The sequence below is a fragment of the Ailuropoda melanoleuca genome, chromosome 12 (assembly GCF_002007445.2).
Source record: "Ailuropoda melanoleuca isolate Jingjing chromosome 12, ASM200744v2, whole genome shotgun sequence".
NCBI classification, from domain to species: Eukaryota; Metazoa; Chordata; class Mammalia; order Carnivora; family Ursidae; genus Ailuropoda; species Ailuropoda melanoleuca.
In genome coordinates, this window is record NC_048229.1 from 25,950,593 (window position 1) to 25,976,300 (window position 25,708).

General features: G+C 51.3%; 1 protein-coding gene and 1 long non-coding RNA gene across 3 annotated transcripts; one reads left to right on the forward strand and one right to left on the reverse strand.

The window, feature by feature from the left end:
- The first annotated feature begins 1,682 nt into the window (after positions 1 to 1,682).
- On the forward strand, positions 1,683 to 20,967 carry LOC105242365. Of its 2 annotated transcripts, XR_004619248.1 has the most exons (5): positions 1,683 to 1,797; positions 11,985 to 12,537; positions 17,102 to 17,329; positions 18,595 to 18,751; positions 20,636 to 20,967. It is a non-coding gene; the product is annotated as an uncharacterized LOC105242365 (long non-coding RNA). The 2 variants fall into 2 exon arrangements; XR_004619247.1 differs by lacking the exon at positions 18,595 to 18,751.
- Positions 2,219 to 7,286, reverse strand: EDDM13 (epididymal protein 13). Its single transcript, XM_019792703.2, has 3 exons — positions 6,064 to 7,286; positions 4,470 to 4,507; positions 2,219 to 3,208 (listed from the first exon to the last, which is right to left on the reverse strand). The coding sequence occupies exons 1-3, from the start codon at positions 6,298 to 6,300 to the stop codon at positions 3,184 to 3,186; spliced, it is 300 nt and encodes a 99-aa protein (XP_019648262.1). The 5' UTR covers positions 6,301 to 7,286; the 3' UTR covers positions 2,219 to 3,183.
- Positions 20,968 to 25,708: the final 4,741 nt, after the last annotated feature.

Below are 25,708 nucleotides of genomic sequence, written 5' to 3' on the forward strand. Positions count from 1 at the left end.
CCTCCACTGGGAGCCTGCTTCTTCCTCTCCCACTCCCCCTGCTTGTGTTCCCTCTCTCGCTGGCTGTCTCTCTGTCAAATAAATAAATGGAATCTTAAAAAAAAAAAAACGCAAATACTAATAAGCAATGAAGGCATACCTGAGACTAAGAAGAAAAAGATGCTCGATACTACAAAGGGAGGATAAGGTGAGCCGAGGACAGGGGCGCCAGATCCGACTGCAACTGAAACGACCTCCAAGTCAGCTAAGCAGCCCCGGTTACTTTCCAGATGGCGCAGTGATGGACAAGAGAGCTGACCCAAGCAAAGTTAGGGGCCGTGCTCAGACCAGAAGCTAGAACTGGAAGTCTACCCCATCATTTTCCACCTGAGGAAACTCTGAGCTCATCAAAGATGAGAACTGACCAGGGTCAACCAGCAGCGGACATGACATGGGCAGATTTTTGCAATTCCAGTGTCTTACTACTAAACTCTACAGCATCCCTCAGGGAGAACAGTCACTGGCTGTGTGCTGAGAAGCAAGATTGGCGCTCACAAAACCCACTACGTCCATTTCTCAGATCAACACACTGAGACTCCAGAGTGAGGAAGGGACTTGTTCAAATCCCCAAACAAAAGATTATGATGACAATCAGACACTAACACTTGAGAGGTCACTGTGTGCGGGGCACGGTCCTAAGGTTCCATTAGAGACTCAAATTCTATCATCATCCTCAATTTACACGGGTAAACTGAGGCACACAGTGTCTGCACCTCGCCCGGGTCTCAGAGCTAGTGAGGGGCAGAGGAACTTCAGAGATCATCTCACAAAAGGGGAAACCGAGGCCCACAGAGGATGTAGGGGTTCCGGCCCAAACCTCTCGTGGCGGGGGGTGGGGGGGTGTTACAGGGTGGGTCGCCCCAGGAGGCGGCGCGGCTCAGAATGCACGACCTCTTCAGATTTCCCCTCTCCCCGCCGTGGGGAACTATGACGTCACATGCGGGGAGTGGGGGCTGCGACCAGGAGCTTTGGGAATCCCATTCGGAAACCCGGGCGTGGGAACCGCGGGTGGCAATCACCTCCGGAGGCACTCCTTCGGAGCCCACACTTCTGGCCTCGGGAACGAGGCCCGGAGCGCCTCGCCGGCGCAGACTCCGCATCCCTCCACCAGCGCGACCCGCGACAGCACCCAGGCAACCGTGGCTTGCGGACCCTTGGACACCACTGGCCGAAAGGGAGCGCGGGGCCAACTCCATGCGCATGTGCGCCCCCGAGCTGTCGTTTAAAGCCGGCGGTGCGGCGTCTCAGCCAATCGGAAGCCTCCTTCCAGCCTGGCCCCGCCTCATTCGTCAGGCGTCCGGCGTCCCGCTGTCTCCAGGGCAACCGTCAGCCTGCCAGCCTAGAGAGGCCCAGAAACTTCTGGGCGGAGACGGGAGGCTCCTGAAGTGAGAGAGGTCTCCGACGCAGGCATTCCTGCTTCCTTTCCTCGGCCCCGTTTGCCAGGTCCTGCCACAGGGGCCAGCCCGTTCGGGGGCGTCGGTTGTGGGGGCCTCGGCCCTCACTGTGGGCGTCGCGTAGCTGGCCCGCGGTCACCATGGTAACAACTCGGCCTCGCGGTCCGCCTCTTGCGTACTGACGTCACGCGCGGAGCCCCGCGAGGAGGGAGGGGCGCATGCGCCGGGGGAGGGAGGCGTGGGGTTAGTCCGTGGGCGGAGCCAGGGGGGAGGGCGAAGTGAGGGCCAGTGCTTGGACCAGAAGCGAGCGTTGGAAGTGCATCCCCATCGTTTAACGCTTTGAGGAAGCGCAGAGCTCATCAAAGTAAGTGCAACTGAAGAATTGGATATTTTCATTTCAAACTGTTTTACTTGGCGATAATTTTAGGTTTAGAGAAAAGTTGCAGGTGGAGGGTGCCCACATGCCCCTCCAGCAATCTCTCAGGACCGCCTCACGTTTGTGAAAAACCAGCCTTTCACGTCGGAGCAATGCTATTAACTGAGTTCCAGCTCATTTCATGGTCCCACTCTCTCCTCCGAGGTCCTTTTCTGTTCCCGGGCCGTTAGGAGCTACGTGGCATTGAGTTGCCAGGTCTCCCAGCTTCCTCTGATCCGCAGCCGTTTCTCAGACTTCCCCTGTTTTCCATGACCTTGACAGTTTAGTTTTGTTTTTTAAAGATTTTACGTATTTATTTGTCAGAGAGAGAGAGCACAAGCAGGGAGAGGGGAGGCAGAGGGAGAAGCAGGCTCCCCGCTGAGCAGGGAGCCCCGTGCAGGACTCCATCCCAGGACCCCGGGATCATGACCTGGGCCGAAGGCAGACGCTTCACGTACTAAGCCATCCAGGTGCCCCCTCAACTGCCTATTTTAATGAACTTTTTTATGAACCAACCAATGGCTGGTCCTGATTATAATGATAGGAGGGCTTCTACTCTGTCAATACCCCCATTTTACAGATGACGAAATGAGGCATTGATGACAAAAACTTCCCTAAAGTTGCAATCCAGTAAGGGGGGGAGCTGGAATTTACACTCAAGAAACCTGTCTCCTTGTTAGAGCCCAAGCTCTCAATCAGGACCATGGACATCCTCAAATATAATACGGGCAAAGAAGCACGCAGGCTGGACAGCTGGGACATGGCCTAGTCTTGCGGTCACTACATCTTCAGATCCCTCTTTCCTCAGTTGGGGGACCTAAATGTTTTTACAAAAAAAAAAAAAAAATAGACTTTGTAATGAGTCAAACCTGGGTCAGACCTCAGCGCTGTCATTTGTGTGACCTTGGACTAATCGTCAATCCCTCTGGGCTGTAGTTTCTTCGCCTATAAAGTGGGCAGCATAACAGAAGTTCCTGATAGGTTGTCGCCAGAATTGGTTATATATGATTCCTGGCACCCTTGCCCCCCACAAATGGAAGAACTGAGCCTTCAGCCGCTTCAACTAGTGTAGGTTTAATTAGAGAAACAGTGGGGGAGGTTGAGAAAGGCCAGGGAGAGCAGTTGTGGAGAGACCCCTGTGGGTGCTCACTCGCCCTGGGCCCTCAGGGATGCCTTCCCGCAGTGCCTCTGGGCAGGCAAGTGTCATCCTCAGAGGACCCCAGTTCGTTACCCTCCAAGCTGGCTGTCTGGGGCAGACAGGCTTCTCAGGAGGTGAGACTACTGAGCAGTGAAGGACTGGCGACCGCTGAGCTGAGCTGAGCTGGAGCAGGGTCGCTAGAAAGAGCAGCAGGGGTCGGTCCTAAGGAAGGGAAGAAAGCAGAGAAATAGAGGTGTGTCTCGCTTTGTCCTACTCACTGGGCTGTTCCACCATGAGGAATGCCCGTCCCTAGGTCTGAGCAGGGGGGCTCCTCCCTGTCACTCCCAGCAGGTTCCTCCTCCTCCCACGGGTTCTTGTGGCCACGGCCACCTGGTGGGGGGGCACCCCTCCAGTTCCTTCTGTCCCCACAGTATGTCCCCTCACCATTGGGCCTTTCAGGACACTCCCCTGCTTGCCAGTTACCTTCCCCTGGAGGGNCATCCCTGGCCCTTCAGTGCTCCTGGCCCCTTCGACCCTCCACCCCTCCAGCCCCAACATCCCCATACTCTGTCACCCCACCCCCCGTGCCTCCAGCCCCCCTGCGGCTCCCAGCTCCACTGTACCCCCAGCCTGGCACGCTGGAGCCACGCAGTGTTGGGGCAGGGAGTGAACAGGTAAGGTTTGCTCTGTGTACTGGAGTCCCCGGGATTGATCAGGTGGACTTCTTCCCCCCAGGGGGCCCCACAGGGTGGTGCAGGGGTCCGCAAGCTACAGCCTGAGGGTAACTCCAGCCTCCCCCACTTTTCATAGTTTTTTAAAGTTGAGGTAAAATCTGCGTCACATAAAATTCACTATTTGACTGTTTTAAGTAAGCAAGGCTCCATCCCAGAGTAGTCCTTCAGTAAGTTAAACAGAATTACCGTATGACCCAGCAGTTCCACCGCATGTACCCGGAAGAACCGTTGAAAACAAGTGTTCAAATAGGAACATGTACGCAGATGTTCGTAGCAGCACCGTTCACAATAGTCGAACAGAGAAAACAACTCAGAGGCCCTTCAGCCGTTGGATGGATAAACAAAACATGGTCTGGCCATCGGACGAAATGCTGCTCAGCCATGAGTGAGAAAGAACAAGGAAGTGACCCCTGCCACTGCCTGGACAACCTTGAAAACACGATGCTCAGTGAATGAAGCCTGGCGCAAAGGCCACATGGTGTGTGGTTCCATTTACGTGGTGCATCCAGAACAGGCTCCTCCACAGAGATGCACTGAGTTGACTAGTGGTTGATGAAAATGTTTTGTAGCCACATGGTGGGGAAGGGTTGCCCAACACTGTCAATGAGCTAAAGGTCACCGTTGGCACATACGACTCTGAGATTCCACCACTGGAGTTTCCTAACCCACCTTTCTCAAACTCGAGGCAACTGGGACCACACCGTCCCACCCCAGCAGTGGACAGCATGCCCCTCCCGGCCATGACGTACCTGCTGTCCACTTCTGTGGTACAGTAGTGGCAGTAACACTTGGGAGGTTGACGAAGAAGTGAACCGGAAACAGAAAGACACGGTAGGGGTGAGGCAGGTCAAGTTCCTTCCCTCCCTTTCTCCCCGCTCCTTCCTTCCTTCTTTCCTGCCCTCCTCTCTCCTCCTCTGCTCTCGTTGTGACATCCCATGGGCCTGCTGATCTGTCAGCCTCGCCTTCCACATTCTCCCCGTCCCCATAAGCATCCTCTAATATAGGGTTTCTCAACTTCATCACTGCTGACTTTGGGACCCAGATCACGGTGGTTGGGGCTGTCCTATGCGAGGCAGGCTGTTCAGTATCCCCAGCCTGCACCTACCAAATGCCAGTGGCTCCGCGTCCCCAGGCATGACCACCAGTAGTATCTCCAGATGCCACTGCGTGCTCTGGGTGGCAAGGTTACCCCCACTGGAGAGCCACTGGTCTAACCAAGGACGCAAACCCAACCAAGACTCATCTCATTGGTCCCATTTGCCCCCCTCGCAGCCATTCTGCCAGCACTTCTCCTTGTAGACCTGCTAGGAGGTCCTCCTCGCATCCACTCCCATCACCACGCATCCTGCCCGGGCCATTTGGGCCTCCTTTCACAGTCTCTCTGCTTCCCCTCCAGCTCTGATGCCACGTCACCGTCCACACACAGCACCCACGGTGACCCTTTTGTACTTCAGATCAGATCTAGCAATGGCTCTCCACCAGATTTGGAATAAAAGCTTTCTTCTTGCCATGGTCTAGGAGGCCCCTTTGGGATCTGGACTCCCTCTGCGCCTCTCAACTCCTGCAGATTTTCCTTAGGTCCCTGAGGCACACAGTGTGTTTTGGCCTCAGGGTCTTTGCCTTGCATGTTCCCTTAGCTCACAACAACTATCCCTGCAATTCTCAAGGCAGGCCGCTTCTACGACCTCCCCCCACACCGCCTTCTCGGGCAAAGCAGCCCACTGCCCTGCATGCCACGAGAGGTCCCCTGAGTTGCTTCCTTTTCTGGAGCTCATCGCTTGTTTCATGTCTGTCCTGCCTCTATCATGTGAGCTCTGTGGGTCCAGGGACCTTGTGGGGTCTTGTAGTCCCCAGCGTCCAGCAAGGGACCTGCTGCATATATAAATACTTGAATGTGTGGATGAAATGAATGACTACTGGCCATTTCTTGCAAGTCATAATCCACGCCTGTGCCCCCTTACCTCTACCCCCACACCTCTGCTTGCTGTTTGGTAAGTGACTCGGTCCCTAAGAACCTACCTTACATGGAGAGAGAGAGGCAGAGACTGAATGAATGAATGAATGAATGAATGGTAGTATTTCCTAGGAACATCTGGGGCTGTGTTAGTGCAGAAGGGAGTGGCTCCTATCCAAGCTCGAGGATGGAGGGAGGGGGTGTAGGGGGGTGGTGGAGAGGGACAGGGAGTGAGGGAGGCAGGGGCGGTTCTATTTACAGAGGGGGATCTTCTCTCCTACCCCTTCACTTGCTTGGCAGTCCTTTCGCTCCCTCCGCTCCCTTCCTCCTCTTGGTCTGCCCGCCCCCCTCCCGCCTCCCCACCCCCTTAGGTAACAGCTCCTTCTTACCCAGTCTCCTTTGTTGTAGGACACAAACAAGAAGGTGACCATCATATAGGCACATTTCAGCATGTTCCAGCTGGTCCGCTTGGTTGGCGGTTTCTTGGGGGTGGTGGTGGCCAGGGAAAGCTTCTCTGGGAGAACCCGGTGGGAATTATGCACACCGAAGGCCTGCCCTGCCCTCCCGGAAATCCCCGCCCTTCCCGAGCTCCACACCGTCTGTCCACCTGCCCCTCGAATTGCCATTTTGGTCTCCTGCTGCCGGTCCCCCTCTGTGCGCTCCACCGCAGGCGCCAGCCTCACCCACCATCCTCACTTGTGCCCTCGGAGCCGTCAGCCCCCGGGGGTGCCGGGAGGATCCTAACACCCTGGTGTGGCCACGTCACCTCCCTGCCTCCCACCGAATGTGGCCTGCAGATGTCCTTGCACCTCCCCAGCCTGCTTTCCTGCTCTTTCCATTCTAAACATTTTAGTAAAGTGTGACAGAAAACCTCAGATTTTTACAATAAGCGTTTTATGATTGTGCGTGTATGCGGTAACATCTATGTAAACGCCATCTGACCCTGGGAATGTGTGTGTGTGTTTCTGTGGGAAGTTTGATTACAGATTAAATATCTTTGACGAAGCATTATTCAGATATTCCTCCTTTTGTTTCACTTTTGGTCATTTGAGTTTTCTTAGGATTTTGTCCGTTTTGTGTACACTTGCCATTTTACTGGCATAAGGTTTTTCAAACTATCCTCTTTATTATTCTTTTAATACCTGCGGGATCCCTTCCCTCCTGGTTTTCGTGATTTGTTTCTCCTGTATTTGTTGTTTGTTTCTTATCAGCAGTGCACGAGAGCTACATTTTTATTAGTCTTTTCTGAAGGACCAGCTGTTAGCCTGTTGATTTCTAGTGTGCGTTTTTTTCATTGGCTTTTCATCACTTCTTCTTTCTAGTTGGGTTTAATCTCTTTCTCTTTTTCAGGATGCTTTAGATACTCAAATCATTGGTTTTCTGCGTTTTCACCTTCCTTCCCTCCTTTCTCTTAACGTACACATTTGAGATTATAAATTTCTCTCTAAGCAAATCTTTGGCGGGACACCTGGGTGGCTCAGTCGGTGAAGCGTCTGACTTCAGCTCAGGTCATGAGATCAGGGTCCTGGGTGTCCAGCCCCTCATCCCACTGGGCTCTGTGCTCATCAGGGAGTCTACTTGTCTGTCTCTCTCTCCCCCTCTGCCCCTCCCCCCCACTCATGCTCACTCTCTCAAATAATTAAATAAAATCTCTTTTAAAAAAAGTTTTGGGGTGGAGCGCCTGGGTAGCACAGCGGTTAAGCGTCTGCCTTCGGCTCAGGGTGTGATCCCGGCGTTATGGGATCGAGCCCCACATCAGGCTCTTCCGCTATGAGCCTGCTTCTTCCTCTCCCACTCCCCCTGCTTGTGTTCCCTCTCTCGCCGGCTGTCTCTCTGTCGAATAAATAAATAAAATCTTTAAAAAATAAATAAATAAAATTTTAAAAATAAATAAATAAGTTTTGGGGTGGGGCGCCTGGGTGGCTCAGTCGTTAAGAGTCTGACTTCAGGCTCAGGTCACGATCCTGGGGTCCTGGGATCGAGCCCCGCATCAGGCTCCCTGCTCCGCTGGGAGCCTGCTTCTTCCTCTCCCACTCCCCCTGCTGTGTTCCCTCTCTCGCTATCTCTCTCTCTGTCAAATAAATAAATAAAATCTTTTAAAAAAGTTTTGGGGTGCCTTGGTGGTTCAGTTGGTTAAGTGTCCAACTCAGTTTCAGCTCAGGTCATGATCTCAGGGTCCTGGGATCAAGTCCCATGTCGGGCTCCCTGCTTCTCCCCCTCCATCTCCCCCTGCTTGTGCTCTCTCAAATAAATAAAATCTTTAAGAAAAATAAAAATAATAATAATAAATGTCTTCAATCTGAAGTTGACTGAGGCTTGTTTTATGAACCAACGTGCAGCCAATTTTGGCAAGAAGAAAAATCCCACGTTCACTTGAAAAGGCTATGCATTCCATCGGGGTCGGGTTCGGAGTTCCTTCTGTGTCAATTACGTCATGTTTGTGCGTTGTTCTTTTACCTTCCATATCGAGTTTTACCTGCCTGTCCTGTCATTTGTTGAGAGACAGGTGTTGAGAGAGGTGTTGAAGTCCCCCTGTGATCGTGGATGCATCTATTTTTTCTCGTCGTTTGGCCTGTTCTCCTTTTATGTAAAAACCAGTCGCTGTGTGAAAACAGATTGAGAACTGGCGTATTTTCCTGGTGGATTAATCTCTTTCTCGATTTCAGTGCCCCTCTGAGAACCAGCGGGGTCCGGGCTCAGACTAGTATCGCTGGCTTCCTTTTAGTTGGCGGCTCAGGGATATACTCCTGATGACAGAATTCCCCTTACTTTTCTTTCAAATTTTCTGTCTTCGTCTCTCTCTTACAGATCTCTTGTGGGAGGGAGGAGTTAAAAATGTTCTCTTGGTGATTTTAAACTATTTCGTGACAGTGTTCCTAGAGGTGGTTTTCTTTATATTCATTCCCCTTGGGGTTCTTGGAACTTTTTTTTTAAAGATTTTATTTTTTTTAAGTAATCTCTACCTCCAACTTGGGACTCGAACTCATGGCCCCGAGATCAAGAGTTGCACGCCTTTCTGACTGAGCCCCGCCAGGCGCCCCTCTCAGAACTTTGAAAATCCGTTGCTCGAGGGATACTTTTACCAATATGCAAAATTCTTAGCCATTAACTCTTGACCTGTCACTCTGGTTTCATTTTCTCTCACTTCTCCTTCTTAAATTCTCATTTCACATGTCTCGGCTTTTCCGTGGGTCTCCTGCATCCCATGTGCCTCCTTCTGTATTTTCTACTCTTTCATCCACTGTGCTTCACCTTGAGTGATTCCTCCGGACCCGTTTTCTGGCTCCCTAACTGTGCTCTCTGCTGTTAAGCCCAACCACTGAATTCCTCATTTCAGTTACGTATTTTCAATTTTGGAATTGCCATTTGACTATTTTTTTTAAACAAACTATAATTCTCTGGTGAAATTCTTCATCTGTTTTTGTGAATTTAATAACTGTAAGGTTTTTTTTTTAAGTGTTTATGGCTACTGTCTCGGCCACCCGGAGGCTCGCTTCTATTGCCTGGCTTCCTCTCTCTTGGTTTTCTGCCACGCAACCCTGACACTCGGGACTGACGTTCATTTCCAGGGGGAACAGGAATGTTCCCACTCCTACCTCGGTGTGTTGGGTGTCCTTGCTACCAGTGAGCAGCTCGGTGGAGCAGGGTGGCCTCAGGGCTCTGGCTGCCCTTCACACGGACACCTTGGCGGGCACCGACACTCTGCCCGTGGTTACCTGGAGGCTTCTTGTCTTGTGGCTTTGTCATAAACCAGGCTGAAGAAGCTCACTGTCCTCCAGGCAGGAAAAGGTGCGGACCCACGACTTACCTTCTTCCTTGCAACCACTCGTTTCTTCTAAAGGTGAAAAGGAGGAGAGGAAATCATTAAGGAAGCATGAAGGGGACGGAGGCAGTGCCTCCGGGGGCCTCTGATGGGGAGCAGAGGGGATGCCATGGCTTCCTCGCTACTCCTTGGTCCCCAAGCACTCTCCTACTTCCTGGCCTTGGCACATTCTGTTCCCTGTGTCTGGAGCACCCTTGGTGCAGCTGGGACGTCAGCCTGGCTCCCTCATCTCTTCAGGTCTTTGCTGAAATGTCACTTTCCCTCAGCGCCCTCTAAAAACCCGTCAACCTCTCCCACGCTGTCTTTCCCTCTCCTCTCCACCGTGCCCATCGAACTCGTCCACACCCAGCAGACGCTTCACCGACTTATTTTGCTTTCTTTCTCTCTCACTCAAATGCAAGTTTGTGCAGGCACCGATTCCTGTCTGTCTGGTTCCCTACTGTCTCCGGCACCTAGGACCAGACTGGGCTCAGAGGAGCTAGTGTTCATGAGCCTTTGTTGGATGAATGACAAAAACGTTAAACCACTTAGGATGTGGTGACAACGGTGAGAGACGGTGTGAGGTTTGGTGATTTCTAAAGGCTCTTCCAACATTGAGAAAAGAAGCGAAGTACTCAGTGTTTCTGCGCACAGGAGTAAAGACAAATACAAGGGCCAAATGGCACAGTCACTACTCACCGTTCAACACCTGGAGGCTCAGCAAACCTAAGGAAGACAACACACAAAGTGAATCACAAAAGGCAGTGTGAACAGTGCCCTCGGGTCCCCGAGTCAACAAGCTCACCACGAGCTACTTCTCCTCCAAGAAGCCCTGCTGGATTCCAGGTACCTTTCCTCGTTGCCCCTCCCGCGGGACACTGATCCCTCTTGCCTTATAACTATCGTCTCCCCCCAAAGACTACGAGTTTACGCAGACTTGCGAGCGTGTTGGATTCATCTTTGGGGATTCCGCTGCCCTGCATGGCCCCGGCACACTGAGCGTGGAAGCATATTCATGCCAGACAAGCTTCCCACCAAAACCCCACAGCACACACAAGATTCTGACCTAGGATCTCTGATGTCGCCCGTCCGGGGAAAAGGATGTCCGGGAGGCAAGGCCATGGGGGCAGACGAAGTCCAGAGTGTGGAGTCCCAGGGGTCATGAGAGACGAGGCCGTAAGGAGGAAACAAATCACAGATCAGAAGGTGGGGAGACTGGGAGCCCATGAGAGCAAAGCTCCGGTGGGGCGTGGTGATCAGTTAGGACTTGGCTGTGAACAGGGGAGACCATCCAAAGCCTCGTTGTCTGGGTCAGAGGGGAAATCGAAAAGCTGAAGGGACTTGCATTGGATCAGGGTTAGACTGGGAAGGCAGGCACCGTCCTTCTCCTTGTATTTAGTGTCCCCGTGTTGTCGGCACCCCGCAGACTTCGGATGAATAATGCCGACTTTGTGAAGACGTTGTGGGAGAGTATAGAGCATGATGCTTAAAGGTGCTGTCTCCAGTGCCCGGCACTTGCAAAATTCTTAATGGATTCCAGTTATTAGAATCACCAAAATCGCCATATCATTGCCATATCCCGGATCTGAGGAGGGGGGCCGGTTCCCACAGGACACCCCACCTGTTTGAAAGTCAAAGTGGTACAGCTATTTTTTCAGGTCCCTGGGTTTTAAAGAAATTTCTCTGAGATGATCCAGGGCTAGGAATGGACCCCTTAGCAGAGATAAGAAAGGGAACAAAGCAGGAGGGGTGGGGGGCAACGTGAAATAAGAATCTTACTTTTCAGTACTGTTGAGATGCGGGCAGCAAGGAGGTGAACATCCAGTAGCGGTCAGTGGGCACCGACAGAAACAGGAAGGAGAGGACCGGGAGGGTGTTAATGGGTCCTTCTTAGCTCACCCCACCCTGGTGGTTCCCAAAGAGACCCTCCTACAGGAGGGAAAGGAAAGTATCCCCCAGATTTCGTGGGACGTGCTGGAGGCCAGGATGGGTTGCTTCTATTCCACTCGTCCCCTTTGGAGACACATTTATCCAGGTGGCCAGAAGCCGCAGGTACCCATTTTCCTTGGGGATTCATCTCCCAGAGATTAGAAAGATTATCAGCAAAGGATCCCCTTGACCCATTTTTAATCTCCTTTCTCTCCTGAGGGTCAGGAAAGAGTAGGCTGCACCCCTTACACATGCCTCAGTACAGCCTTGAATTCTGGGGCAGTGGTCGTTGGCTTTTGCGAATCTGATAAAATCTGGGGACTTCTATGCAGTTGTGCTCACATACCCAGTCATACCTGCAGCCTTGGACCCACCTGAGTCCCAGACACCCTCTCTCAGTTTTCCCTGCAGCCTCGTGGGACCGGGGGACCATACAGCTCAGCTGAGCCTTCTGCAGGGGTGGGGGGGGCGGGCAGTAGATTGAGACCTCCCTTAGCAGAGGGTCTCTCTCAACCTGGGCCTAAATCGGAGAGAACAATTCAAAAATCCCCTTCTCTTCTTGTTCCCTACACTTCATAGCACCCAAACACATCCCAGTGACCCCTAAAAAACGAGAAAGAACTTACTTGTCACTGGAGGGTGCCGCAGAAGCCGAAATCCGGAAGTCGGTATGGAAGAGAGCAGGCAAGAGAGTAAGATGACATCACCACCGCCCCAAAGACGCTCCGTTATTCCTTCACTAAGTAATCTTATATGACTTTCACCTTCTAATGCATACTAACTATAAACTCACAAAATATTGTAAAAATAGTACAGCGGGGTCCTGGGTGAGCGCCGTTCAGCTACTCCCACCGGCGGCATCTTACGTAACCATAGTACGTTGTCAGAACCAGTACACTGACGTTGGCACTATACCGATACCCGGACGATAGAACGTACCCCGATTTCACCACTTTTCTTGTGTGTTTACTCTTTTAAAAAAAAATTTATTTCATTAAATACTTCCTATCTCACAGTCGTAGGGAAGCCATCTTAAAATCACACGGACGTCATACCTTGGTGTATAAGTGAAAGAAGGGAGACTCACAGGCACCGAGGGTGTCGAGGAGGCCCACGCAGTGACCCAGCACAGGTGGGTGCCAGCGAATCACCGCCTCTCCACCTCAGGGGAGCGTAGAGGTGGGACTTGAGACCGAAGATTGAGGGGAGGGCACCACTTCTTTACCTGTCCACTTCACCCCCGTACATTACACTGGGCCCCACCTCAACAGTCCGCTCATTGAGTTGAAGTTGGTGGGTCCACGTGTGTAGTTAGTGTGCTGAAGGATCACCCCCTGGGAAGCGTGTTTCAAACAAGGAGCCTTGAGCTCCACCCCAGATGTCCCGATACTTTAGGTCGGTCTGAGGTGGGAATCTTAATTTTAAATAGACTCTGAGAGGCATTGCTCTGGCTCAGAGGTCAACAAATATCATCGTCTTTTTTTTTTTTTTAATAAACTAGGCTCCACGCCCACTGTGGAGCCCTACACAGGGCTTGACCTCATGACCCTGGATCAAGAGTCAGACGTTTAACTGACTGAGCCACCCAGGTGCCCCAACAAACATCTTCTATAAAGGGCCAGAGTAGCTGTTCTAGGCTTTGCGGGTCCGCATCGTCCTGACTACTCACCTGCCCCAGGCAGCAAGAACCCAGCCATAGGGGTGCATAAACGAAGGTGGGTGATTCGGTGTCAATAAAACCTTATTTCAGAAAAAGCAGAAAGTGGGCCAGGCTGTGGTTTGCCAGCTCCTGCCCTAGCTCAGGGGTTCTCAAACCATCTCAACCAAATCGCCTGAGAAACCTTTTGAAAGAACAGATTCCTAGGTCCCACCCCTTGGTATTCTCATGCAAAAATTGTGGGTGGAACACAGAAAATCATGTTTGGTTTGGTTTGGTTTCAGCTTTCTGATCATCAGCCAGTGTGGGGAACCACGTCTTCTAAGTGGGACTCCATCGGGCTCACTGTGCTGTTGTGCAAATTCACTAACACAACAGAGACACATGCTGCGCTGTTATTTCTCTTCGACTCCTTCCAGTTAACAGATCCCTGGCATCAGCCGTTGTCGAGGACATTCGCTTCCTTTAAGAAGCGTTTGTGTAGCCTAGCTGTGTCCCAGACCTTTTCCTAGACCATGGATTTAAAAGATAGACAAACCTTGGTCTCAGAGGAAGAGGAGAGAAGCTCCCCTTCTCACCCCATCACCCCCAGAGACAGTGGTTCACCGCAGCTGAGATCATCCAGTGGAGTCTCCTGCCCCCAGGCCGGTGTCCAAATGCCTGGGTCTGGACCAACCCTTTCCCAGATATTTTAAGGAATTCCAAGGCCCAGAGAGGGTTACAAGAATGGAATCTCAGGGACACGGTACTCACTTTCTTCTTCTGTCCTGTCTGGAGGGGAGAATGCAGGCAGCCGGGTCCCGATGGAGGTGCAGAGTAGAGAGAGAAAAGGGCATTAAGACTGGGAGCCTAGGGGCGCCTGGATGGCACAGCGGTTGGGCGTCTGCCTTCGGTTCAGGGCGTGATCCCGGCGTTGTGGGATCGAGCCCCACATCAGGCTCCTCCGCTGTGAGCCTGCTTCTTCCTCTCCCACTCCCCCTGCTTGTGTTCCCTCTCTCGCTGGCTGTCTCTATCTCTGTCGAATAAATAAATAAAATCTTTAAAAAAAAAAAAGACTGGGAGCCTAGATAAATGGGCAAGTAAGTGTCCCTGAGCGGCCGGAAGAGAGCAGAGGCAAAGGACTAGTAGAGACGAAGACTCGGACTCCATCGTGCAGTCAGTCTGTCTCTGCCACAAGTCTGGACAGAGCGTCGGCCACGTACAAGGTGTGAGGACACATGGACAGCAAAGCGGGCAAGGTCCTCCAGCTCGGGGGCTCTAGTCAGTGAAGCCTGACAAGGGTCATCTGCGGAGCACGAGCCGGGAGAGGGTGTTTGGGTAAACCTGCAGGGTGCATGGTTGCTGACCTTGTGGGGGGACCAGGGAAGGCATCTCGGAGGCACTGTCATTGTGTCTGAAACCTGAAACATGAGTAGGGTTAACCGTGGGAGGATGCCTGGAAGCGGGGAGAGGAAAGCATCCCAGGCAGAGGGAACAGCGTGGGCAGGGTCCTGGGTAGGAAGGAGCCTGGGGCTTTGGAAGGACTTTGGGAGCCCCCCCCCCGGCCATGGGGGCACTATAGTATAGGACGACCATGGCACAAGAATGTCTGGGGCTGGATGGCGCACAGGGAGGCAGCATTGCAAGATTTGGACCCTTGTCCAGATCCCGGCTCTCCACACACTAGCTTTCTGACCTTCAGCAATGTACCCCACTTCTCCACACCTCCAGGTCCTCGTCATGAAAATGGAATTCTAACGGGGTGACCAGCCATTCTGGCATGCCCGGGACCTAGAGGTTCCCAGGAGAGAGAGTTTTAATGCTAACACCGGGAATGTCCCGGGCCAACGCGTCACTTTAGATTATGATGGCATCGACCTCTGTTAGGGGAATTAAGGAAACAATGCAGGCAGAGCCCCGAAAACACACTGGCTTTATTAAGGTGCTTAATGAAACTTCTGTTAGTTGCTACTTTGCCCCTGATGCTCTGCTTCCTTCTAGGCCTCAGTTTCCCCATCCGTATACTGGGTCACATGATCTCCAGCCCCATGAGCCTGTGACTCGGGTTGGCGGTATTAGGTGTTAGGTCGTCACGCCCAATAAAGGCTTTATTACATTGATCTTTGGCTTTATAGCGGGCGCTTGGCCTGGGGACCAAGAAGCACATTTTTAGAAAGTGCAGCTGCCATCCAAGGAGGGCTGCCCTGTATGGATGAGGGGGATTGTCTGAGGGTAGGAGTTAGGAAGCACTGAATGATTCGCCCCAGGCAGCGCGGGAGGAACAGAGCCCCCAAGATGGGAGAACGCGGTCTACTCAGGGCCATGACCTCTGCTCCCTCCCTAGCCCTTTTTGGAGCTCACTACTTGGAGACAGGAGCAGATTTCTCGTGGGAACCAACAGAGGAGAGCTCTGCTCCCAGGCTGATGAGAACCGTTCTCTTCAGATGGCAGAACCAGTGAAGAGGGCTCTGGACTCCAGGATCCCCGGACTGTGGGCTGGGCGGAGTCTGGCCAGCTCTAGCCGGCTCCCTAGCACTGGGTTTTCCATATGTTCTGTCTTAACATCAAAAGCACTGGCTCTGGTTTGCAGGAGGAAGACAGACTTGTCCCTGGCCACTCGACTGGTGAGGAGTGGAGCTGGGCTGGAGCTCCAGGCGAACCACTTCTGGAAGGCCCGCACTCACCCGCTCTGCCCGGGCGTCTGGGGCCATATGCATCCCTTGGGAGGGGGATGTGAACCCTCAGTGATGGCTGAGATCTCAGGGGGGCCAGATGTGGCTTAAACTCCCACACAGGGTGGGGGGGGGGTCGTTCCGCTCACAATTCCCCGGTGAGCAGAGAGAAAGTCTCAGAACGATGCTGGCTGGTCTGTTACCCCGGCTCTAAAGTGGGGAGAACAGGCTTCAGACAAAGTGTCTCAGTAGAGACCAGCATTGCGTTATAATGCGGCAGGAACTCCTCCCCGTGTCCCGTCTCCCTGTTTGTACGAAATGGGGACCCAGTTTTTTCAGCCATCCCAGCATCGAAATTCAAGAAGTTACAGAATTCCCAGTGTTGCCAAACATGGGGAATAAGCATTCTCGTTGGCTCTTGGCAGGAGGGTAAACGTGTTCGATCTCTGTCCACATTTTCAATGCCTGTGCCCTTTGACCCAGCCGTTTCCCTGGTAGGAGTTTATCTCAACATAAGGCAGTGCAAACGTGAGAAGAGCAAGAACACGGAAGGAGCGTGAGCCGCGGCGTAAACACGAACGAAACAAAGATGAGAGGAAAACCAAAGTTCTGTGAACAGGACACTCGTTAAATTACACGAGAGTGAGTGAAATACTGTGCAGGTATTTGAACGAAAGAGGCAAGTTCTGCTGAAATGCACAACATTTTTAACTCAAAAAGTGGACGGTAACCATATGTGTGTGTGAATGTTTCTGGTAAGAATGCTCCAGAGACGCGACAGACCTGAGATGGGATGAGGAGGAGATTTCTGATATTGATTTTATGTCCCCTCGACTTCTCCCACATGCACAGACTATTTTCATAACTTCAAAAATCTACGGCATAATAACTATCAGGTAGGGTTCCAGCCCTGCCATGCGGTAATACAAAATTTCCATCACCTTAAAGCTCAAAGAAACACAATGGGACTGGATGCTGTCTGGATGGCTCTCCCCAATAAATGAATAAATAAAACACATATTTTAAATAAAGAAGTACATGACTCCCTCTGTAAGTCTGCATGACCTTGTAGATGGGAGATGAGAAACACCAGAAAGGATACAGGCCTCCCACTTACCGTCCGTTGACAACCTGGTCATCATACCTGAGGAAGAAGACAGACCACACGGTACGCAAACATGACACAAAGAAATAGCCCTAATGAATGCATTTCCCCAGCTCAACAGATTTAACAACCTCTGTTCTTTGGGAAGTGCGGCTGTGGTGCCTCAGGCATGATTTAGGGTTTCCCTCAATACCCCCACCGTCCCCTTTCCCCATCCTCACTACCAGGCATCCCTTGTCTCTAATATCATTTCTGTTTGTCTCTGTTCTCTGCCTGTGTCTAGTTCTTAAAGGGTGAGCATATCTGATCCAGCTGGTCCAGGCACAGAGCAGATGCTCAGAAATTCGTGCTCAGACTTCCCCCCCAAGGTTCGCAGCCCAAAGCCATCACGAGCGTGGCGAGGGATTTACCTAGGATTCCTGACAGCAGCCCATCCAGAAGAGTCAGCATGGTGGCGGCCAAGGCCACGGACGGGGCACAGAACGGCGGGATCGTGGAGATGGAGCCGCAGGTAGAAAACCAAACATAAAATGAGATGCTGGGGGTCGGGAACAGGCTGGGGAGTAGAGTCCACGGTGGGGGGTGGTGGGCAGTTAGGGGCTGAGACCCTGGTGTCTCTGCATTTGACGTTGGAGGGAACTTAAGTGAGCTGGGGAGCGGTCACGGACCATTGCTCAGCCGTGCTAGGAAGAGAGGCGGGAACGACCCCATTCCTGACTCTAGAAAGAGGTGCCGAGGCGTTAACTCTAGTGACTTCCCACCGACCCTCTCAGATCAGAACAGTGTCCCCGTGTTGCCTGTGAAGGTCACACGAGAGAAAGCATGTGATTTTTGAGACCCCCTGTAGCTGGTGAGTGGGTGCAGGGATTCAAGCTCAGATCTCTCTGACGTGCTCCGTAAACCCCCACGTCCTCATGCACAAAATGGGGACGTTGATACCCACCGTGGGGTTGTGGTCAGGTTTCCTCCATACTGAGGAATTCTACTGTTTGTTACTGGAGACGTCGGGGTTTGAGTAGCTCACAGAACCACCCTCCATATCACTTAGAGTAATCAGATCGTACTTTCCAGGAATATCAGGTTACATGTGACATCCTGGCTATACGTTGTACTAACTGGGTGATCTTGGACTGGTCACTGAAGTCACAGTGCCTCTGAAAAATGCAGATATTATGTCCATTTGCAGCTGTGGCAATAAGGAAGGAGAATGCCTGTGGGGCGGGGGAACTTAGCCTAACTCCTGGCCCAAGGTAAACATCCTATAAATTTTAGAAATAGCATGGGGACGCCTGGGTGGCTCAGTCGGTTAAGTGTCTGCCCTCGACTCAGGTCAAGATTCCTGGGATCGAGTCCTGCCCGGGGCTCGCAGCTCTGCAGGGAGTCTGCTTCTCCCTCTGCCTCTGCCCCTCCTCCCACTTGTGCTTTCTCTTTCTTTCTCTCAAATAAATAGATAAAATCTTTTAAAAAATAGTAATATAAGTAGTAATAATCATAATAATTACATTCTTACTTAGAGATGTGTGTGTGTGTGTAGGGGTGGATAGGAGCAGAAGGAACTGTTGAATGGTTTTCTTAGGCTGCCTTAGAAAGTGCTTCGGGTCTGTGACTGCATTTAGCCACAGGAACCAGGCACGGAGGGGTGAAGTGACTTCCCCAGGGTGGTCCGGCGAGGAAGGGGCAGGCCTGGGCTCTGAACACAGAGGCGCCTGGTGCAGAGCGGGTGGCCTTTCTGCTGGTCCCCACCTCACGTCCTGACTTAGCCTCCTGCCTCCCCAGCTTGCGGACTCCGTGGTGAAGCCCTGGTCTCTTTTCCCTGAACTTGTTCCAGATCGCCGTCTGTTATCGAACGAATGTGTGTGTTCCCCCCACATTCATGTATTGAAGCCCTAACCCCTCATGTGATGGTATCTGGAGGTGGGGGGTCCTTTGCGAGGTAAGTAGGTTTAGATGCAGTCAGGAGGGTAGGAGTCCCATGATGGGATTAGTGCCCTGGGCTCCCCACCCCACCCTGTGAGGACACAGCAGGAGGCGGCCATGTCCCTGCGGAAAAGCGTGCTCGCTCTCACCAGGAGCCAAATCCCTGGCACCTTGGTTTCGGACTTCCAGCCTCCAACTCTGAGAGGTAGCTTATTGCCACCACCCAGCTCTGGTGTTCTGGTAGAGTAGCCCGGGCCGCCCTAGGCGCCATCTGTGGGAATCCTGAGCACATAGTGATGATGTGGCTTTTTCTGTCCTGCTCAGAAGGCAGAGGGGAAAGCAGTCTCTCCAACTCTGAGATCTCAGGTAGACTCGAAGTTAGCTCCATGGCCTGATGGCTTTCCTTCACTCATATGTAAACCATGAACACGTGCTCAGTTTCTGGGCAACTGGGATTGACTGATTGACTGATTGATTAGCTGGGGGAGGGAGGAAGGGGTGCAGTATTTTGTTTTCTTCAAGATACTCTAGTACTCAGTTTTGTAGGTTTCTAGACTAGAAGGTGGGCTGTAGACAGCTGGGAGAAGAAAGACCCATTGAAGGTCAGCAGAAATTATCCCTGTCGGACACAATCAAACCAAAGGGAGGCAGGTGGACCCAGAGTCTTACCTTTCAGCACTGTTGACGGCAAGCCCCGGGAAGGAGAGGACCGATGGCAGCCGGCGGGGATCATTTTCCCAATAAAGGTTCAAAAAGAATATGAAATCAATCAAGTCATCCTTCATACCTCATTGTACCCCGTAGGTCCCCAGATAGGATAGGGAACCAGACTGAGAAGCTGTGACCTGTTCTAAGAACCCTTTGGAGGGCCCCTTGGGAGACACATTTACCCCAAAGTCAAAAAGCCCCAGGGATACCAGTTGTCTGGGGCATCCAGATTCTCCTCCCCCACGGGAGTTTTGGAAGGTTTGCAGAAGGAAGGTCTGTCTCCATAACAACCAGTTGTCATCTCCACTTCTCAGCTGGAGACCAGGAAGGCTAATACTCAGAAAACAGGGAAGCTTATCCAGTCCACACTGTATTTTTCTCATCTAAATCCCACCAGATGAATCCACGCAGTCTAATCCAATGCAGTTGTACTTTTTAGAGCAGAAGTTCACTGATCGTACTACTGAAAGTCTGATCAAAGCTATAAAGTGCACGTTCCCAGAAGACCACACCAGTTCTTGCCACCCCCCCTCAGTTTTACACAGGATTGCAAAGGTTTGTTGACCTCCCTGAAGGCCATCTCTTTGTCCCCTGGGATCTGCAGATTCTGGGTTTGGAGATTGAGTCGGGACCGAGAGCCTCTCTGGGAATCTGTCCTGGTTGAACGTGGCGGTCAACACTTTTGCCTCTTCCTCGCACCCCTTCTCTGGGTGGAAGGGCTGCCTAGTTAGGTAGCGGGAGGAGGTAGGGCTTACTTACATTTGACTGAAGGGCAACAGAAGCAGGAGTCAGTGGATTGACGTGGAAAGTAAAAGCAAGGGAGAGAGTAGGGTTAGTGCTAACGTTATCCACCTCAGTTAATTTCTTTATTCCTTCATGGAACATTCGTGTCTTTAGTACTTACCGGTCTTCCCTGCCCCCAAGACAAAGCCTGTGTGCTGGACCCAAGTCCCACCTTTCCCCCCACATTCCCTGAGGGGTCCTGACATCGGAAGGAATCCGAGAGGAGCTAGCTACGGGAATACAAACTTGGGGCTTTACACAGTTCTTACTTTTTTCTTCAATGGCGACTGGAAGCAGAAGTGTTAGCCATCCGGATTCCAACAGGAGCAGGAAGTAAGGAGGGAATTCAGCGTTAGATCACTGTGATGACCAAGGAGACAGATAACCCACCCACTGTGTGTGTCCACAGGTCTACCCAGGTCCACCCATCATCTCTCCATCATTCACCCAACGGACATTCATTTAGCACAGACTGGCCTCTGCCATATGCTTGGTGCTGGGAAAACAGATGAATCAGACTCGGTTCCTGCTCTTTAGGCATTTGCAAGACTGGTTGGGAGGAGAGGGGCTGGAACAGAGTTAACAAGGCATCTCAAGCCCTGCTCTCATGGAACCTGCGACCTCCGGATGTCTTGAACTTCTTACAGGCTCTTCAAACATAGCATGTCCCAAAGAGAATCTCTGGTCATCACCCTCCCACCCATTGAAAAGTAATGTCATTTTTTGTTAATAAAATAAACATCCATGCATTCACAGTGATATAAATAAATACTTGAAAAAATAGAGCACATGCGTCAACTCTTCCTCACAGAAGAATTCCAATTAATACGTGTAGAAGGAATAAGAGAAAGAGAGAATCAGCATGGAGCAAACATGACGGTGATTATCTCTGCAGGCAAGACCCACTGGTGGGTGCTATCATTGGTGGGCAAATGTTTGAGGACAAATAGGGTCTTTGCACAGTCTCACACTATCTCCCCAGGACATTCATTAATTACAAAGGGGAAATAGTTACTGGACTGTGGAGAACCCTGGCAGACATCACCATAACCTAATGATCAAGGTTAACGTCTCGAGTAATGAGGGGCGCCTGGGTGGCTCAGTCGTTAAGCGTCTGCCTTCAGCTCAGGGCCTGATCCCAGGGTCATGGGATCGAGCCCCGCATCAGGCTCCCTGCTCCGCTGGGAGCCTGTGCTTCCCTCTCCCACTCCCCCTGCTTGTGTCCCCTCTCTCGCTGCCTCTCTCTCTGTCAAATAAATAAAATCTTTAAAAACAAACTAACAAACATCTTGTGTAATGAGACACATCAATGTCCTCGACAAAATGCACAGAGAAGGGCATAGCACCCCTTCCGAGGTGTTCCTGCCCAAAACGCACGACCTCAATGTAATCGTGAGACAACTTCAGATAAGCTCAGACTGAGAGACATTCTTCAGAATAGCTGACCAGGGCTCTTCTTTGAAAGGGTCAAGGTCATAAAAGATTGGCCAACTCAGCCATGAGTTGTAAAGACTAATGGCAAGAGTGAGGAGAAGTGAAGACGCAGCACAATGTGGGATCCTGGACCCCCATTGATCCTCAAATAGAAAAGGGACATTTGTGGGGAAACTAGTGAAATTGGAATAGGGTCTGTAATTTAGGTAGTAGTTTTGTAATGGTGTTAAGGTCCTGGCTATGATGGCTGTGCGATGGCTGGGTAAGATGGTAACCTTAAGGGAGGCTGGGAGGAGGGTATTTGGAAGTCTGGTTTTGTGACTTTTCTGTATGTCTAAAATTACTTCAAAATAGGGGCGCCTGGGTGGCGCAGTGGTTAAGCATCTGCCTTCTCCTCAGGGCGTGATCCCGGCGTTCTGGGATCGAGCCCCACGTCAGGCTCCTCCGCTATGAGCCTGCTTCTTCCTCTTCCACTCCCCCTGCTTGTGTTCCCTCTCTCACTGGCTGTCTCTCTCTTTGTCAAATAAATAAATAAAATTTTTAAAAAATAATAAAATAAAATTACTTCAAAATAAAGTTAAAAAAAATCAATTGCTCTACAGAACTTTCCCAAGACTCAGTTAAGGGCAGCCTCAATCATCCAGCTGCAAAAAATAGAAAACGCAGTGAAATGAAAAAATAAAATTATAGGAGTCTTTCTTCAGTTTTCTCTTTCTCTAACCCTGGTTCCTGCCCAATCTATTCTTCATTAGGACCAAGATAGATCATTTAAACACACACACTCCCCTCATTATGACACTCCCTTTCTGACAGCCTTGTAATCACTTCCTTTGGCACTTACAATATCCACATCCTAATCTGACCCACAGGAGCCCTTATGTGCTAGTTTCTGCCTCCTCTCCATTCTTATTTGTAACAGTCCCCACCCACCATTCCCCTCTCCCTATCCACCATGCACCAGACATACAGGCTTCTCGCAGATCTGTGAAGGGACCGAATGCCTCCCTGCCCCAGGGCCTTTGCACGTACCATTCCCCTCACCTGGACCATCTCCCTAACTCTGGCTGGTTAGCTCCCATCATCGGCATCTTCCCTCAAATGTCACTTATCCAGAGAGGCCTTCTCTCAATGGCCACATTGGGATGTGCTTATTTGCATAACATGAGAATTCTGTGCGGATGGGACTATGTCTGTCTTTTTCATCCACTGCATTCCCAGCATCGAGCACAGGGAACAAGCCAGGAACTCAATGAATACTTGTGGAGCAAATGAGGCAACAGGAACTCAGTTTTGTGATGAGACTCAGGTGCTCTTTCCAAAGTGTGGTGTCCTTACATTGTAAAGATCTGGGGTCTCGCTACAACCCTGTGACCATAATAACATCAACTCCCAGGCACTACGCACCCACAGCCACATCGATGACACACAGAAATCCCATGGACTGGAGATGCTTATGAGACCCATTCATCCAATGCTTGTTCAAGCAATGTCTCCCCCCCCCCAAAAGTCACAGAGAGCCCGTGACAAAACCAGGCACAGACGCAAGCCTGTCTCCAAGGCAGGGCTATGGTAGGGCTGTACGGCTGTAGGACTCACCACCCCCCATCTCCACCGGGGAAGAGGGAAACGAGGGTGCCTACAGCCAGCAGCAGTCTGGCTGGACTTCGGGAGGCTGTCTGGAGCAGCCACGCGAGCCTGCCCACCGTAAGCAGAAGGGAAGAGCAGATGGGGAGAGGGTGCAGACATCACCTTCGCGGGGAATGCAGGCTGCCGCCAGTCCCAGGAAAATCAGAATCAGCAGGGGCATCCTGAGAACCAGTTCGCCTCTGCGCATAGTGGGGCGGGATTCGGGGTGGACGTTCTCCTTCCAAGACAAACGGGACTCTGGTCACCGGCTGTCCTCCCAGACTCCCTGGGCCAAGCTCCCTGCCCACGCATGCTCTGTTGCTGGCCAGAGCTGGCAGGCACCCAGCCCGGTGCCCCTGCCCCCTGCCGAGCTCCTGCAGGCACTGCTCTCCCCGCGGCATTGCTTGTTTATCTTAAAGAAACAGTTAGCGTGATGCTGGCTATCCTGCCTGTCTCCTGTTATAGTAGGGCCCTTGAGCTGTGTGTTTCCTTATATTTTTCAAATGGTTGGTTGGGGGAAGACAAAAGAATAGTGTTTCATGGTAAGTGGAATTCTGGTGCCACGAAGAGCGTTTTATTGGAACACAGCCCATTCGTTTGTGTCCTGCCTCCTGCTCCAACGGTGGAGTTGAACCACTGTGACACAGACCATTTGACCCACAGAGCCAAAAACCATCACTATTGGACTCTTGACGGAAGAGTGTGCCGACCCTGTCCTGGACAAATTGTTAAGTTTCCAAAAACAACAACACAAGCAGAGAAAAACACCTGTCATCCTGCTGCCCAGAGCTAAATATTATTTTCACATTCTTGTGCATTTACGTGTCCCTACCACTCACTGGCTATGTGCCCTGAACAAGTTACTCAACCACTTTGTGCCTCAGCTTCCTCATCTGTAAAATGGGGATAATGGTATTTTCAACCTCATCCGTGTTGGCAGACTAGTCATACCTATATCTATCAAGCACACAGAATGGTGCAGATAGTCTCTCTGTGGGTATATCAAGAATACAATATATGGGGGCGCCTGGGTGGCACGGCGGTTAAGCGTCTGCCTTCGGCTCAGGGCGTGATCCCGGTGTTGTGGGATCGAGCCCCACATCAGGCTCCTCTGCTATGAGCCTGCTTCTTCCTCTCCCACTCCCCCTGCTTGTGTTCCCTCTCTCGCTGGCTGTCTCTATCTCTGTTGAATAAATAAATAAAATCTTTAAAAAAAGAATACAATATATGGACATGTCATGATTATATGTACATTTTTTTAATTTTTTTTAATTTTTTTTAAGATTTTATTTATCAATTTGACAGAGAGAGACAGCCAGTGAGAGAGGGAACACAAGCAGGGGGAGTGGGAGAGGAAGAAGCAGGCTTCCAGCAGAGGAGCCTGATGTGGGGCTCGATCCCACAACGCCGGGATCACGCCCTGAGCCGAAGGCAGACGCTTAACTGCCGTGCCACCCAGGCGCCCCTGTACATTTTTTTAAAGATGCTATTTATTTGACAGACACAGCGAGAGAGGGAACACAAGCAGGGGGAGTGGGAGAGGGAGAAGCAGGCTTCCTGCTTAGCAGGGAGCCCGATGCGGGGCTCGATCCCAGGACCCCAGGATCATGACCTGAGCTGAAGGCAGATGCTTAATGACTGAGCCACCCAGGCACCCCATACATTTAATACATGATATATGTGATACGCATGTGTATCTTTTAAAAAAGATTTTATGTGTTTTAGAGAGAGAGTGCAAGCAGGGGGGAAAAGGGAGAGAGAATCCCAAGCAGACCCCTGCTCCCAATAGGAGCTCAACCCCACCACCCTGAGACCATGAGCTGAGTTGAAACCAAGAGCAGGACACTCAACCGACTGACCCACCCGGGCGCCCCTAGGCATATGTATCTTAAGAAGTGATCATTTCATGCATAAAGCATTTAAAGTGCTTTGTTCTCTACGCAGAATGTGTACTGAGCATTTCTCCAAGGCTTCAAATATTCATTAACCATAAAGTTTTATGAGCAAAACTTTCAAATTTTTCATCATAAAAATAAAGCCTATTATAAATAGACGGGGCAGAGGGGATTTTCAAGGCAGCGAAAGTCTTCCGTATTACACTGTCATGGGTACGTGACATGCATTTGTCAAAATCCACTGTACGGCAGGGACTGAACCCTAATGTAACCATAGACTTTAGTTAATAATAAAGTATTGATACTCATTCATCAGTTGCAACAACCAGTGTAGGATGATAATTATAGAGGAAACTGTGAGTCCAAGATCGAGGTGACAGCAGTCTGGGGATGGGCCCTTCTCTGCTTGCAAGCACCTGCCTTCCCGTCGTGTCCACACCTGGCAGGGAGCAGAGGGAGGGAGCGCAAGCTCTCCGGGCTCCTCTTATGAGCACGCTGATCCCGCACATGAGGGCCCCACCATTGTG

Bases quoted from the DNA above. Each gene is read 5' to 3' on its own strand.
- EDDM13 (XM_019792703.2), bottom strand. From the start codon at position 6,300: ATGGCAATTCGAGGGGCAGGTGGACAGACGGTGTGGAGCTCGGGAAGG. The intron at 4,508-6,063 runs GTAAGAAGGAGC...CAACCTCCCAAG, and splicing joins CCTACAACAAAGGAGACTGG to TGTTACTGCCACTACTGTAC. The intron at 3,209-4,469 runs GTACGTCATGGC...TCCCTTCCTTAG, and splicing joins ACCACAGAAGTGGACAGCAG to GACCGACCCCTGCTGCTCTT.